General features: G+C 37.0%; 1 protein-coding gene and 1 pseudogene across 6 annotated transcripts; both read left to right on the top strand.

Annotated features, from left to right (window-relative positions):
- The first annotated feature begins 4,451 nt into the window (after positions 1 to 4,451).
- Positions 4,452 to 6,109, top strand: LOC111405149 (annotated as a pseudogene).
- Positions 6,110 to 10,051: 3,942 nt separating this feature from the next.
- Positions 10,052 to 13,290, top strand: LOC111405152 (chaperone protein ClpC1, chloroplastic-like). 6 transcript variants are annotated; one of them, XM_023033916.1, is made up of 5 exons: positions 10,052 to 11,155; positions 11,237 to 11,423; positions 11,633 to 11,796; positions 12,167 to 12,219; positions 13,007 to 13,290. In XM_023033916.1, exons 1-3 carry the CDS (start codon positions 11,042 to 11,044, stop codon positions 11,656 to 11,658), a joined length of 327 nt encoding a protein of 108 aa, XP_022889684.1. In that variant the 5' UTR covers positions 10,052 to 11,041; the 3' UTR covers positions 11,659 to 11,796; positions 12,167 to 12,219; positions 13,007 to 13,290. The 6 variants fall into 6 exon arrangements, with proteins under 6 accessions (XP_022889684.1, XP_022889682.1, XP_022889686.1 ...); XM_023033914.1 differs by having other exon boundaries at positions 13,002 to 13,290; XM_023033918.1 differs by lacking the exon at positions 12,167 to 12,219.
- The last annotated feature ends 1,976 nt before the right edge of the window (positions 13,291 to 15,266 follow it).

Genomic DNA, 15,266 nt, shown 5'->3' with positions numbered 1-15,266 from the left:
ACGAAGAATAATTTTACGAACAGATTTCTTCTTTCAATAAATCAATTACGAGAACATAGAAACAACGTATACCAGAATATATGTAAACAGGACGAATGAAACATAAACCTCGTACGCATGCAAGAATACAAAATTCCAATATGTAGAGAAAATTAAGAAATATAATAAACGTACCTCTATTTGAATAATACGGTCGATAACTTCAAGAATTCTAAATTCACCTCGATCTCAAAGAAATTTGGTTTTCTATTTATGTGGAAAAATCTAGAGGTGGTGCTTCAAGTCATATACAGGAAACTATTTTTGCATGTCTTAATCCTTTAAGGATAAGGCAACAATTGTTTTTGGTAGGAATGGAATGTTACCATATTTGATCGTAGCTTCGCATTAATAATAAGCAATTTTTTCTTTCCTTTGACTAGATGGAATTATGGGAATGTTGGTTAATATTTCCAGTTAACAACTTCGTAACAAGTTTTGGTAAGTCGAGTGATTCATTTACTTTATATTTTCTCAAAAATACAAGGTATGATTAGGATATATTGGTCAGACGAGAAGTGTTTTTAATGATATACAAGTGACTAATAAATTAATGAAGGCCGAATTTTCCGATCATATGTAGGAGTGGATATGATATGGGCTAGTTCAGTTTTGACTTGTCCCATAACTGAACCAAACATTTCGATTCCTTGAATTCCGATACTAACTAACTTGAATATAGGTATACAGCAGAACCAATCAAACCATACATGCTTCAGTTGGTTCTGCTGAGCTAGTCTGAACCATTTTAATTTATTTAAAAATGAAGATTTTTTATAGGCTTCTGAAAACGTATTTGTTAAAATATTAGAACCTTAATTGTGGGAGTGGGCTCGTACATGTTGGTTCGTTATTCAGCTCGACCCTGAATCAAATCGAAGATTTTGATTTCTTGAATTTCAACCTGAACTGATCCAAATATGGGCATAAAACTGAGCCAATCCAACAGAAGGTATTTGTCACCGATTTGGCCAACCCCCAAAATTTTGTGTTTCAAAAGAAAAGTGAAACCGATACTATAGTACTATATTTTCTGGTAATAAAAAAAAAGGGAAAATTGCAGTCGAGGAATCTAACCTTTCGTTTATTAGCAGACTTTGTCCAAATCTTTAATTTGTGCCACCCACAGTCCCAAACATTTCAAAAATATGCACGGGGGGTTCAAATGGATGAAAACCGTCCGTTTGACTGTTAGTTGACCAATAAAATTGAATTTTGACCAATTTTTGACCAACTTAAAAGGATAGAAAGGTAAATTTACTATTTAATTCTATAATAAAACAAATAAACTAATATACCAAATAAAAATAAAAGAAACTACTATTCATCTTCTTCTTCCCTCCGCCCCACCCCACCGCTACTGCAAGAACTGAGCTTCCCACCCCAACCCACCCCACCCCAGCCCACCGCTACTGCAATTTTCCCAATAAAAAATGGTTTCTTCTTCTAGGATCTGTAATTCCGAGTTGTGTTGAGACATACGAAACAGAAATGCAGTAGCAGGAGCAAGGATCAAAGAGCCAGAAGCAATTTTTCGACCGACATCATAAGGTTCGACAATTCAGACAGGGAGATGTTCTCGCCTTGGCGTCGGGTATAACTCTTTGGCTTTATAACAATGGGCAAGAGCTACTTGTTATGTGTCACTTCTTGATACTGCAAATGAAATGAACCAGCTTGATCTCCAATTCAGGGCAAGAATGTCTGAAATTTCTTGGTTGGTAAGCAATATTATTCGGGATTTTATCGAAATTTTCACTTTTTTCTTTCAGAATTTCTTCCTTGCTGGATTCAGTCGGGATAAATTCACACTTTTCAGTTCTAGTCCTCCAATTTTTCGAAGCAAGAAACCCAGTTCTTCCAGTTTTTCGAAGCAAGAAGCCTAATTAAAAATGTTGGAAGAATTGGGCTTCTTGCTTCGAAAAACTAGAAGAATTGGAACTGGGAAGTGTGGATTCATCCCGACTGAATCCAGCAAGAAAGAAACTCTAAAAGAAAAAAAGTGAAAATTTCGAGTAATATTGCTTACCAACCAAGAAATTTCAAATATTCTTACCCTGAATTGGAGATCAAGCTGGTTCATTTCATTTGCAGTATCAAGAAGTGACACAGTAACAAGTAGCTCTTGCCCATTGTTATAAAGCCAAAGAGTTATACCCGACGGCAAGGCAAGAACATCTCCCTGTCTGAATTGTTGAACCTTCTGATGTTGGTCGAAAAATTGCTTCTGGCTCTCCTATCCTTGCTCCTGCTGCTGCATTTCTGTTTCATATGCCTGAGCACAACCCAGAATTATAGCTCCTAGAAGAAGAAACCATTTTTTATTGGGGAAATTGCAGCAGCAGCAGCAGCGATGGGGTGGGTGCGGGGGAAGAAGAAGATGAATAGTAGTTTCTTTTTTCTTTTATTTTTATTTGGTATATTAGTTTATTTGTTTCATTATAGAATTAAATAGCAAATTTACCTTTCTACCCCTTTAAGTTGGTCAAAGATTGGTCAAAATTCAATTTTATTGGTCAACTAACGGTCAAACGGACGGTTTTCATCCATTTGAACCCCCCGTGCATATTTTTGAAAGGTTTGAGGATGTGGATGGCACAAACTAAAAGTTTGGGCAAAGTCTGCTAATAAACGAAAGATTTGGTACCTCGACTGCAATTTTTCCTAAAAAAAGATAGAGATGGCTACATTTTATAACGGGCCAGATTGGGTCGAGTTGTCAAAGCCCAAAACTCGGCAAATTGTAGTTTGGACTTAGAATTTGGGTCAATCTTAACTAGTCAAAGCTTGACGATAATAGCTGGAAATTGACATAAAGAGCTCTAAATATGTCGTATGGCCCTCTTTGATAAAAATTTTCTCTAGTTCAAAGTTGTCGGAGAAATTAAATGTAAAATCCGGTAAAAACAAAAAATAATAATAATAAATTATGAAACCAAAATTCGAGTTGATCAAGTTAGTCAATTTTGATCGAATCACAAAAGAAGTTTTATTGTGAATAAAACTTGATTTTCAAGATCCTAGTTGTACAAGAATAAGAAAGAATGTTAATCTAGATCTATTTTACATAGTGATAGTTCCATTCTATTATCCTAACAACTATTGTGTTTTTTAGATTTGGGATTTTGGTGACACGAGATCTCAATTCTTGGCGTCCATACTGGAGAATTTGAACATATTGAAGGATTTATCTATCGGAATCAAGTTTTTGAAATTGATTGTGAAGAGGTATTTCGAATTGAACCTTTATGTAGCAATTTCGACATGTAATAGTTAACAACTATAAATCATTTTCTCCGACTTAACATTAGCTCATTTAAAATTCCCTCTCCCCTTCCATGCTTGTTATTTCAAAAGTATGGTCGACATATTTTATAACTTTTTTTATAATTTGTTTTGTTAATCAATAAATAAGGTAGATTCCAAAGCTAAATCTTTCCTCTAGTTTTAAGTGAGGACTTAAAGCCCAACTAGTTATGTAAATACCGTTTTCTTTAAATTGAAAATATTTGTCTATTTAGATTAGTGGAAAGGGGTGATTTTTAAGGAGCATCACCAATCGAGAAATATTTGAAGTACTTCATATTTCAGTAGTACTATAAATTTTGGAAAGTGTTAAAGCTACAACCCATTTATATGGCGATTGACAACCCCTTCACAACAGGGGCACACCTTTTTTTATTGGCACGAGCCCCTGGGGAATGTAATTTGTACGGTTTTAATAGTACAATCTTAGTAGGACTGTTAGACTATCAAAATCCATAAAATTTTCCATTTTCAATTCGTTCAGGTTGCCCTTCTTCCCTCGCCTTAGACCTATTCGACATGAGTGTATTCGCACGTGCGATCCATTTATTCTCTTCAGTAACTGACTTCTGTCATAAACCATACTCTCTCTCTCTCTATCTCTACGTGCGTGTGTGTGTGTGTATCACTCTGTTGCGCTTACAATGCAACTTCAGTTTACACTATGGCAACTCTCTGCCATTATTTCTCTCTCTAGAAGTTCTTTAGCTGAAGAACAAGAAGTTGCAGAATAATAATATTGAAAATCAACTTTGATTTTGTCGTCACAGTTGGATTTGCATTCAAGATCCTCAACTGTAAGTTCATCAGTACTGTTTTTCTTGATTAAAATCACTTAATCTTTAATTGATAAATTATTAATCGAAATAACCAAATTTCTCTCTCTATATCTTACTGTTTTCGCATTTCTTCGATTGTTGTTGTCATTATTAGCAAAAGTATTTTACAGCTATGACGTACTTTTTGTTACTGTAAAAGTTTAATTGTTCAAGATTTGAAGCTCATTAATACTTCAATTGACATTTTATTGATCAATTATTACCAAAGGTCGATGTTTAACGGTTTTTCCATTTTCTTGGCCGGTAATAGCAGAGGAGTACTGCCTCGTACTGCTATTTTGTGGTAAAGAAAGTGAACTATTTCAGTTTTCTTTGCTTTTCACAGAATTTAAATTCTAAGAAAGCTGGCAGAATATAATATATTATAACAAAGAACTTTGGGGTGCGTGTGCTCGCGGATCATTAAATCCTAGGGATATCTTGTATTTTTGGAGGGTAATTCATTTTTTTTTATTTTTTTTTTTGGGTACAGCATTTATAATTTGTAATATAGGAGAAATTTGAGTGATGGAGGAAGGCAATGTTGTGCGACAGTCATCGCTGAGGCCAGTTGGTGGAGCCTTGAAGTCCACATTGTCAGGGAGATCAACACCGAGGGGTTCCCCTTCATTTAGAAGATTGAACTCCAGCAGAACTATCAGAAGAGATGGCAAGAATGGTGGGGTGAGTCCTCAGTGATTCAGAAGTAATCGCATTGTGCCATGGTTGCTTTTGATCACTCTCTGGAATTATAGTGGATTCTATGTCCAGTCAAGGTGGGCTCATGGGAATAATAAAGAAGGGCTTTTCAGTGGTGGTTATGGAGGTGAATCAAGTTATGGGAATTTAGAGGCACAACTGGAAAATCGAAGGGACTTGATTGGTAATGAGGGTTCTTGGGCAGCTAAATTACGAAATGATACAAATCAGTCAAGTTCGAAGAATCTGGATGTGATTTTGACAAAGAAGGATAATGTTGCTTCAACAAATAGTATTAAATCATCAAAGAAGAAAGGCAAGAAATCAGGACGTAGTTCACGTAAGAAGACCCATAGTAAGCCGAAGGTGGCGGTGGAAGTTGTAGACAGTGGTGTTGATGTGCAGGAAGAGGAAATTCCAAGGCGAAAGAGGACTTATGGGCTTTTGGTTGGTCCATTTGGTTCCATAGAGGAAAGGATTTTGGAGTGGAGTCCGGAGAAAAGGTCAGGAACCTGTGACAGGAAGGGTGCGTTTGTGCGTCTTGTTGGGTCTAGAAAGTTTGTTTCCATGACTGGCACCCCACTGGCGATGATGGAGTTGCCAACTGAGTTTTTGAGTTGTGACGCCACCATTTCTGTTATAGTCCTTAACAAAAAGGGCGGTCTAATGCCAGAACTTGCTCGAAGAAAAATCGAAGTGCTTGAGGACAAAACAGATCTCAGCTTCAAAACTGCCATGAAAGCAGATCTCATTATTGCAGGTTCAGCCGTCTGTTCATCCTGGATTGGTAAGTCGTTCTTGATGTTCTGTGAAACCTGGATAAAATTCTTTATTTCGTCATCAATTGTTTACATTTTGTAAATAATTGTTACAATTCCTTTGATAAGTCATATTTGATTATTGCCAAATAATAAATAAACATTAGAATTCATGTTTGGTTCAGGCGTTTGTCATAATTGATAGGATAGGATATATATATATTGTGGTGTGCAGGTTCTGGGAACGGCTTCTGAAGGCACCAAAGAGATTGTCAAACACAATGTAAGCGGTCTACTCCATCCTCTGGGGCGTCCGGGTGCTCGAGTTCTTGCAAAACATCTTCAATTTCTGCTCGAGAACGTATCCGTGTGGCAGGCAATGGGGACAAAAGGTAGAGAGGAAGTAGAGAAAAAGTATTTGAAGAAGCATGTGTACCAGAAGTTTGGCGAGGTCCTGTACAAGAGCATGAGAATTAAGTAACATCTACCAAAGCACTTAGTTGATTATTTAGCTGGTGTACTTGTTCCCTAAATGATACCGTAGAATACCAAATTAATGAGTGTTTCTCTTGTACTTGAATTGCATGTATTTGTGAAATGGCACTGCAGAGAAATGAATGTTAGAGAAGGGAAAAAGGCAAAAAGGAAAAGGATTTAATCTGAAATATTTATGTTCATTTTCATAGTCAAGCAACCCCAACAATTTCTCAAACATTGATGGTATGTTCGACATACTTGGACAATACTTCGTAGAACAACTAACAAAACTGCACCTTCCATTAGGCTATCCGACTAAGAATCAGAGCCCTCTATGGGATCAGCAGTATGAACATATTTGTTCTGATTTAGACCTCGAAATGCTACCCATTATTAATATGCATCCTAATTTCACTCTTCCCTTCGTGTGAACTGCTTTCAATAAAGAATGATGGCTGCTTTGGTGCCAACAGTTGCACCGTATTATTTGTAAGTATTGAAACCACATCTGTCATGGAGGGCCTGTCTCCGAGCTGATCTTGAACACATAACAGACCCACGTTAATACATCTCACAATTTCATCCTTAGGACTTGAATCATCCGTTCTTGAATCCATTAACACCCTCGATTTCTTCATTTCGCTTAGTATAGATACTTTCTCTGTTTGCGTTCACCGTCTCTCAACAGTAAGACGATACCGATAACATGATTTTACAGCTTTCTTCAAGTACTCCGAAGCTAAGTATAATTGGTTCCGACCAAAGTGACCAAGCTGTAACAAATATTGTTAAAATAAATGATAGAATATTCGATAGCAAAACAAAAGAAAAAAAATATATTTACCACTTCTCTCCTGTGTGGTAACTCTGGATTTCCAAATCTCACAATCAGTTCCATACTGGGTGGTGTGAGAAGCGTAAGCATTACATGAACAATTCTGCTCACACTTGTCCTGACACTCAAAAAATGCCAAGGTTGTAGCTTTCACCAAATCTGTAACCATCACCAAGCATGTAACCCACCCTACTCTCGAACCAATAACCAGGCTCTACAATCGGGCAATGTCTTTTTCACACATCCTTCATCCAGATTCAAGAAAGAACAAACACCAAAGGATCCTAACACTATTCCCATCACAATACCAGATGGATCTATTTGTAATATAAGAAAGATATATTCTCATTAACTGAATACGTAAGGTCTTTTTCGTTCTCATTTGAAATGAAAGTGAAGTCGCCATCAAGTAATTTGGCAAGGTTAGAGAAACGTCCATTGCCCCAAATGTCAGTAGTTCCATACACATTTCCCTCATACCATATTATCAATTGGTTTCTGCCATTTGGGTATCCACAAATGGTAAATGATCCTGATGATGGTACTTCTTTGCTTATTCAACCAGTGAGCGACCACCGATGCCCTGTTTTGAAATTGATACCCATTCTTATTCCAGGTAGAATCGTGTCTGTCGGATAATCAAAGCTTTGCCACACGGTTTGGTTTACAGAGCCATCCGGGTTCAGTTCTCTCAAAACAAAATTGCCATTATCTAGCAGTGTAGCACTTGCATTAATACTGGTTACTGGGACTGAATTAAAAACACTGGTAATATCGCCTCCTCTGGAATTAACCTTCAACTTTCCATCAGTGTCAATTAAAAGACTCCCCGATCCATCAGCAATCGGATTGTTACGGTTGGCCACCCACACGGTCCGATCATAAAGTGGAAGATTAGCTTCCCCATAATTTACAACGTTTCACCATTTAAAATCAATTGAAATTTATTTATTCCTCAAACTGAATTTTAAAATTATAACTTTATTAATGTTTGCTAAAAAAATAACTTTTAAACACATTCAAACATTCTACTCGACTAAATTGCACAGCAGTGCAAGAAGTTTGGCAAGCTCTGATTAAGGAAACAATTTCGAGAACAGCACAAATTTATGTGGTTTGGAGATAATGCTCCAACAACCACGCTTTTCATCCATCTTGGTAGTTTCCACCACCCGAGATTTTGGCCCTTTTTTGAGCTCCATTCTTCTATAAATTCATTTTTTCAAAACTTATTTTCAACAACACATTCTTCAATAAAATAATATTACGCGTAAATCCAAAATTTTTCCTTAATTTTTAACCACACATTCTCCATCAATCACTATTTAAAAATGCATTCTTTCTCTTGAAATGGGGCTCAAACAAGGGTCATGATGAACTTAAAATTTGTGCCCCATTATTTCGAACGACGTGACTGTTGACACAGAATTGACGGTACGGAATCCATTATGACGAAGACTAACTAGAACAAAAAAGCTACCTTGAAGTTCCAAGCATCATTCAAGAATAGTCCTTGCTTCTTCTTCAGAAAAAAGTTCATAACCTGTAAGCCTTCTAGTTACTCCGTTGGCTTTCGCCAACAATGGAAAATTTTCCAGAGCTACCTCCCATAAAAAAGGCACGGATACTGGTTCTATTCAAATGATGAAAACAAGAATATTACACACTCAAGAGTCTGTTAATCTTCCTTGTGAACACCAGATTTTTCACAACCCCCCCCCCCATCCTTTATACATTCTTTAATAGACTATTACTTGAAGGTATTGAGATATCAATTAACTAATAACAGACATTGACACAGTAGATATTTAACTGCCAAAATCTGTTATTAACAAAATAAACTGAGCAATGCAATCAAAGCCTGCTAAGCTTCTAGAGAATAAAGAATTAGTAGCCACAGTACTATAACATCCATATACAGACCTGAGTTGACTTGTTCGTAAGGTCTATCGTACCGTATGATACCAGATAGTAATTAAGAATAAAACATAAGCTAAAATCTTCTTATTTAGACAATATGCTCTTTACCCCTGTCAGGTATTGGTACGAAAAGTGATATTGGTGAATATTTGGTAAGCAAGACTGGAGAATGATGGAAGGGATTAAAGAAGACAGTTCAAAATCTCGTCTCTTGGAGTGAACCATAATCTTCTATGAAATGTTGTCTTATCTAACTTCCATCACTGTAATTGACTGTACATTGGTGCAATTAGGTGCTAAGCTGGTTTCACATTCCCCTTCTCGTGCACCACTCTCAATGAAGAATGCCTATTGTTTTGGTACCGGCACATGCACACTATCGTTTGTCAGCATAGAAACCACATCTATCATGGAGGGCCTGTCATTGGCCTGGTCTTGAATGCATAACAGACCTGCATTAATACATCTGACAATATTATCGTTCGAGCTCAAAACATCCAATCTTGAATCCATTACCTCTAGAACTCTTTTTTCCATCCAAAGCACCCATCCCTGAGATAGGACAAGTTGTCATGCAAAGAGTTGATTTAAAGAAGAAAAGAAAAGATAGTTTAAGTATCTATATAGTTTAAGTATCTATATTTAATAAAGTGGGACTAACAGTCCTCAGGGTTGAACGGGTGCTCCAATGGTTAGCAACTATGATTTCTCTTGCCACTCACAATTTCAAGAAGTAAAACTCCAAAACTAAATACATCGGACTTCATTGACACGATGCCTTTCATGGCGTACTCAAGAGACATGTATCCGCTGAAATAATGAATTTTCTTTTTTTTTTTTTTTTTTTTTTTTTTTTTTTTTTTTTTTTTTTTTTTTTTTTTTTTTTTCCTTTTTTTTTTTTTTTTTTTTTTTTTTTTTTTTTTTTTGACTAGATGGAATTTTGGGAACGTTGATTAATATTGCCAATTTAACAACTTTGTATCAAGTTTTGGCAAGTCGAGTGAATTTTCTCTATATTTTCTCAAAATTACAAGGTATGTTTAGGACATATTGGTCGGACAAGAAGTGGTATTTTTAATGACTAGTTAGAGTTGAACATGCATTGCACGTTATTTTGAAATACTGTATATAAGTGCTGTAAAAATAATATTTAATACTCTTATATATTGCATCAACGAAATCATGGCGGGGGACTTTAGTTCAGTCAATTAATATCCTTAATATAGTTTATGGGGAAAGGCATGTACAATTGAAGGGATCTGGGAATCCACAAAGATTAGTTACAATGTTGTATAGTGTAAAAACAATGCCTCTAAGGATCAGGAATTTCTCAAGATTGCGAGAACCTAATGCCTTAGATATGATGCTAAGTCAAACTGGCCAGTGACTCCAATCGAAGGTATCTGGTGCCACCCCTGTAACACTACAAAGAAAATGCAGATTTGCACCACCAGCCATGTTGTCGCGCCGTACACAGAAGGCAATAAAAGCTGTTCTACTTGCACAAGAGGAGCCAAGACGAGTTGGTCATAATTTTGTGGGAACTGAGCAGATTCTGTTGGGACTTATTGGTTGCTGCTAAGGTTCTCAAGTGAATAGGAATTAATTTGAAAGATACCCGTCTAAAGGTGGAGAAAATAATTGGAAAGGGTAGTGGATTCGTTGATGTGGAGATACCTTTTACTCCTCGTGCAAAGCATGTTTTAGAACTCTCGCTGGAGGAAGCTCTCCAGCTAAGCAACTTTTTTTATTATTTCTTTAAATGTGTGCTAGTTTCTGGAGAGTGTCTTTCCTTCCTGGTGCACATGATAGGCTCTCTTACTTCATCTAATTCTAATATACAGTTTTACTGTTCCAATCTTATTTCTCTCTTATAAATAAGGGTCCTATTTTTATGTTAGCTTCATATTTACACGTGATTATTTGTGTGGATCGATTATTATCAATTTCTTTTGCTTTGAAATTTATTGCCTTTTGATATAGGTCACAATTACATTGGATCAGAACACTTGCTTCTGGCATTGTTTCGTGAGGATGAAGGTGTGGCAGCTCGTGTTCTAGAGAACTTAGGTGCTGACCCAAGTAATATTCGTAGACAGGCAAGAATCACTACTTCTCTTTGCTTTCTGGTGATTCCCTTAAAACTGACTGTCTATATGTTGATCCATTTGGGCAATTAGGTTATTAGAATGGCAGGCGAGAGTTCGGAAGCTGTTGGTGCTGGTGTTGGAGGTGGAAGTTCAGGCAACAAGATGCCTACACTGGAGGAGTATGGTACTAATTTAACCAAGCTAGCTGAGGAGGTAATCGTCTCACTGTATTTCTTGATGCCTGGAAGCATTAACTTTTGCATGTTCATGGAGAGCTTGATGTCTTGGTTTTAGGGTAAATTGGACCCTGCTTTTGGAAGGCAGCAAGAAATTGAACTTGTCACTCAGATTCTGGTGCAGCGTACAGAAAATTACCCCTGCCTCATTGGAGAACCTGGCGTTGGGATGACAGTAATTGTAGAGGGCCTTGGTCAGAGAATTGCCAATGGGGATGTTCCTGAGACCATTGAGGGGAAAAAAGGTAAATTACTATATGAAACCTAAAGGCAGATTGGTTATCTGATACCCCAAGGTTGCGTTTGGTGTAAGTTTAGAATAGATAGTAATATCCACTTATCCACCACTCGTTTCTATCCATTTATAAATTATTCTTTCCAAACAGAGGCTACTTTAATGCTTTCTATTAAATACTGAAAACCTATAAGTATTTTAAGATGACAATCCTTTCAGGTTATAACCTGCTGGGACCAAGTTGAGCAAGCGGTGTTAGCATACCTGAAGAAGAAGTTTAAACAAACGGAATTGGCCCTACAAGAAGAGCAGCAATCACGCAACAAAATGAACTCTCTTTCCACCGATCCTTGTATTGCCAAACATATCCTTGCTTTATCCGAGTAAGAATTTTAAAACCTTTTTTTCCCCAAAAAAACTTCAATAGACATGGAAAATTTCAAGTATTCATATTAGGTTTTTGGGTTGTTTAGAAGATTGGGATTTTAGGAAAACTTGAATGCGAATTAACTTGTGGGAAAGTTGGAAATTTTCCTAATCGATTGGTATAGATGACTTTTCTTGGTTAGGTGGTTGGTGCAAGTCTTTTTATTTTAATCAATTATCCGGATTGAATTCTTTGTCAGCTTAGTTTGAATTAGCTCTAAGTACATGTAAGAAGCATGACGAACATGGAATTGTATGGAGTCCTTACTCTTGGGACGCTATTGGAAAACTGCCTCCATTAAAAGCCTGCTATTTTTACTTCTGTAGGAGTTTATGATTCTATGTTAATTAGAGACATTGGAAGAAGGAACTAGCTCCAGGTTAGCTCATGCTCTATAGGCTACGTAATATGAACAATTTGCTACTTTATTGTGATATTGCTCAATTGCTGTCCTTGTGTGGATTTAGTGGAAGATGTTGGTTAAGTTGGGAAGTTTGTAAGAAGAGGAAAAAATGCACTGCAAGCTAGCTGTATGCCGTTAAGCAAGCTGAAAGTCCTTTTTACAGAACTTCTAGACCTGATCTCAGTGCCCAACTCTTTTAACTGTTTATGGATTTTGTAATGTTGTATAAATTCATGCCCTTATTTTATTAGCCTTAATATGAATACTATTCAAATCTTTATTGTAGATTCATGCCCTAGGTGCTGCACTAATAATAGTATCTTTTTATCTCGTGCTCCACCCTTAATTGACAGTCCCCTTCTTTCTTTGCCTCGTGTCTTATTGTCTATTGTTAAAATTTGCGCATGTAAAAGTTTAGGTTGCCTCCTCCTTTCATTTTTTTTTTTATTTGATGCAATTGGGATCAAATAAACTTCCCTGTGGAATAATTTATGCGCGGTTTCATACAGCACAAAAAAGAAGGTCTTTGTTCCCTCAATCAAAAAGATCAGAGTAAAAATCTCATAAGTAATTGTGAGCTGACCTCTTTCAACAATTATACTCTGTCACCGACCTTAATTCACATTAATTCCTGGCTAATACTTGTGATTACAACATCATTTTCAATTGAATAGATATACTGATGAAATGCTAATGTGCCCATCTTGTTTTTATGGCTGACATGTTAATGGTTTTATAATTTGTTTCATGATTTCTAGTGCAGAAAATGTTCCTGCTCAGTACCACGAAGGATATATCAAACCTCGGTCATGGGCATATAGTTCATTGGATCTGTACAAGGTAATGAGTATGTGGTTGACTAACTTCTTGTTTCTTTGAGCTCATAATCGCATCTCAAGTAATGTTTACTTATTCTATGTAAACAATACCATATTTAATGATATGTTCAAATGGTTAGTGAATTTGTAATTACTACAGAAACTCTTGAATGCTGCAGTGTTGCCATGCACATATATTTGAACTCTCAAGATGGCTAATTTCAAAATATTTATGTTTCTTGAACTTGAGCTGGAGTGCTATGCTCTCTTCCTATCAACTTCACAGAAACAATTTTTGGTAAAATTTAGAGAAAAACAGAAAGTATCAGTAAGTAATGAGGTTCCTGTGCTGGATGAGATGGATTTTTGACTCAGTGTCAGTGAATCTACAAAAAGAAGTTATGGATATCAAAGTCAAGGATCACCATGAACAGGATTCAGTCTGACATCCCAGCAAGAGAGATCTAAACAAAATGGAATCTTATATCACGAAACCAGTAAACTAGTACTAATTTAAATCAAAAGGGGTGTGATCATTTCAAACATCAGATACATCCGTTGGTCCTTCTTCCTCCTCCTCTCTTCTTGTCTGATCTTTCCTCAGAAGCTCTTTTGCCGACTTTAACTCTCCAGCTAAAACCTCTGCATCGTTTCGGGCTTCAACCAACTCAGCCTGCATAGTAGAGACTTGTGCTTCAAGCTTTAAGCGCAAGTCTTTCAAGTGCTGCATTTGTTTTGCGAGATCCGCAGCTTCATCCCTCGATTTCGCCAACTCCGTTTTTTTTCCAGCAAGCTTGGAGTTAAGTTTTCGAAGCTTTACCACGTTCTCTTGGATCTCTGAACCCATCAAGCTGATTCTCGTCCTAGAGATTGCAACATATTCTAGTATATTCTTCAATTTCTCCCAGTGTTCCTTCTTCTTGCGCACTGCTTTGGCTCGAAGACTGTTGAGTTGTGCATCAAGCTCTTTAATGTCAATCCATGATTGCTCCAGCTGGTAAGCTAAACGCTTGTTCTCCTCACTTGCTTTTTGCAGTTGCTGATTCGCAACTTCTTTTTCCAAATCAAACTTTTTCACCAATGAAGTTATAGCTGCTTCCTTTTTCTTCAAATTATTTTTCATCTATAACCACAAAAATGAAACAATAGTTCTTAAGAAAATAAAAGTAATTTTAGCCATACAACTTTATGCATTTCTTTACGTATACATGCATTAGTTTTATTTGTATGCAAACATCTACACACACAGGCATACATGTATGCTATTGTGAGAAGAAGAGGAAGAAGAGAAGCTGAAGAAGCTGGAGGAGGAAGAGAGGAAAGGGGTGCTGGTTCTGCTGGGGCGCCCAGGCACCTGGAGTGGGCGCCTAGGCGCCCAGTTTCTGCCTCCCCGGCAGAAACATGGCGCCTAAGCGCCCCGCATGCTGTCTCCAAACAGCAACATGGCGCCTAGGCTCCACTCTTGGGCGCCTAGGCGCCCCGATAGCTATATATATCCATTCTTTTCCCTCTTACAACACAACACAAGACCTAGAGAGAAAATTAGAGAAAAAACTTTGGTGAGAATTTTACAAGTTGAAGGTGTTCATCTTGGGTATAAATTCAAAGGTATTTTCTTTCTTGAGGATTAACTTGAGGCTTGTTCAAGTAATCCAAACACATTGAATTTCATATATTCTATTGGAAATCATTTCTTCCTCATTTTCTTGATCTTGAAGTGTCTTGGAAATTTTCCCTTTGCCAACTTAGTTTGATCTTTGGGCATTAATTGGGAGGTGTTTTCCCAACAATTTGGTATCAGAGCTCCTTCCAAAATCAAGGTGGTTAAGCTTCGATTTTGTGGTGAGTTGCTTGAACTTTGTTGTGCACAAGGTGTTTGTGAAAAATCCCAAGTGAACTATTGTGATTTATTTTCGGTAAACAAGTGAGTAAATCATGTCTACTAGAGGAATGGTGAAGATTGGGAAGTATGAGATAGAAAAATTCAATGGGAAGAATGATTTTTCATATTGGAGAATGCAAATGAAAAATTTGTTGATTTCTCAAAAGTTGCACAAGGCATTGGCGGGAAAGGAGAAGAAGCACATAGATATGTCTGACGAGGCTTGGGAAGATCTAGATCTTGAGGCACGAGCGTCTATCATTCTATGCCTTGAAAGAGATGTTGCTTTCCTGGTTGATGGTGAGAAAACGGCGGCGGAGGGG

This window comes from Olea europaea, chromosome 12 (genome assembly GCF_002742605.1).
Source record: "Olea europaea var. sylvestris chromosome 12, O_europaea_v1, whole genome shotgun sequence".
NCBI classification, from domain to species: Eukaryota; Viridiplantae; Streptophyta; class Magnoliopsida; order Lamiales; family Oleaceae; genus Olea; species Olea europaea.
This window is presented reverse-complemented; position numbering and strand designations above follow the sequence as displayed.

Bases quoted from the DNA above. Each gene is read 5' to 3' on its own strand.
- LOC111405152 (XM_023033918.1), top strand. From the start codon at position 11,042: ATGGCAGGCGAGAGTTCGGAAGCTGTTGGTGCTGGTGTTGGAGGTGGA. The intron at 11,156-11,236 runs GTAATCGTCTCA...TCTTGGTTTTAG, and splicing joins TAACCAAGCTAGCTGAGGAG to GGTAAATTGGACCCTGCTTT. The intron at 11,424-11,632 runs GTAAATTACTAT...CAATCCTTTCAG, and splicing joins GACCATTGAGGGGAAAAAAG to GTTATAACCTGCTGGGACCA.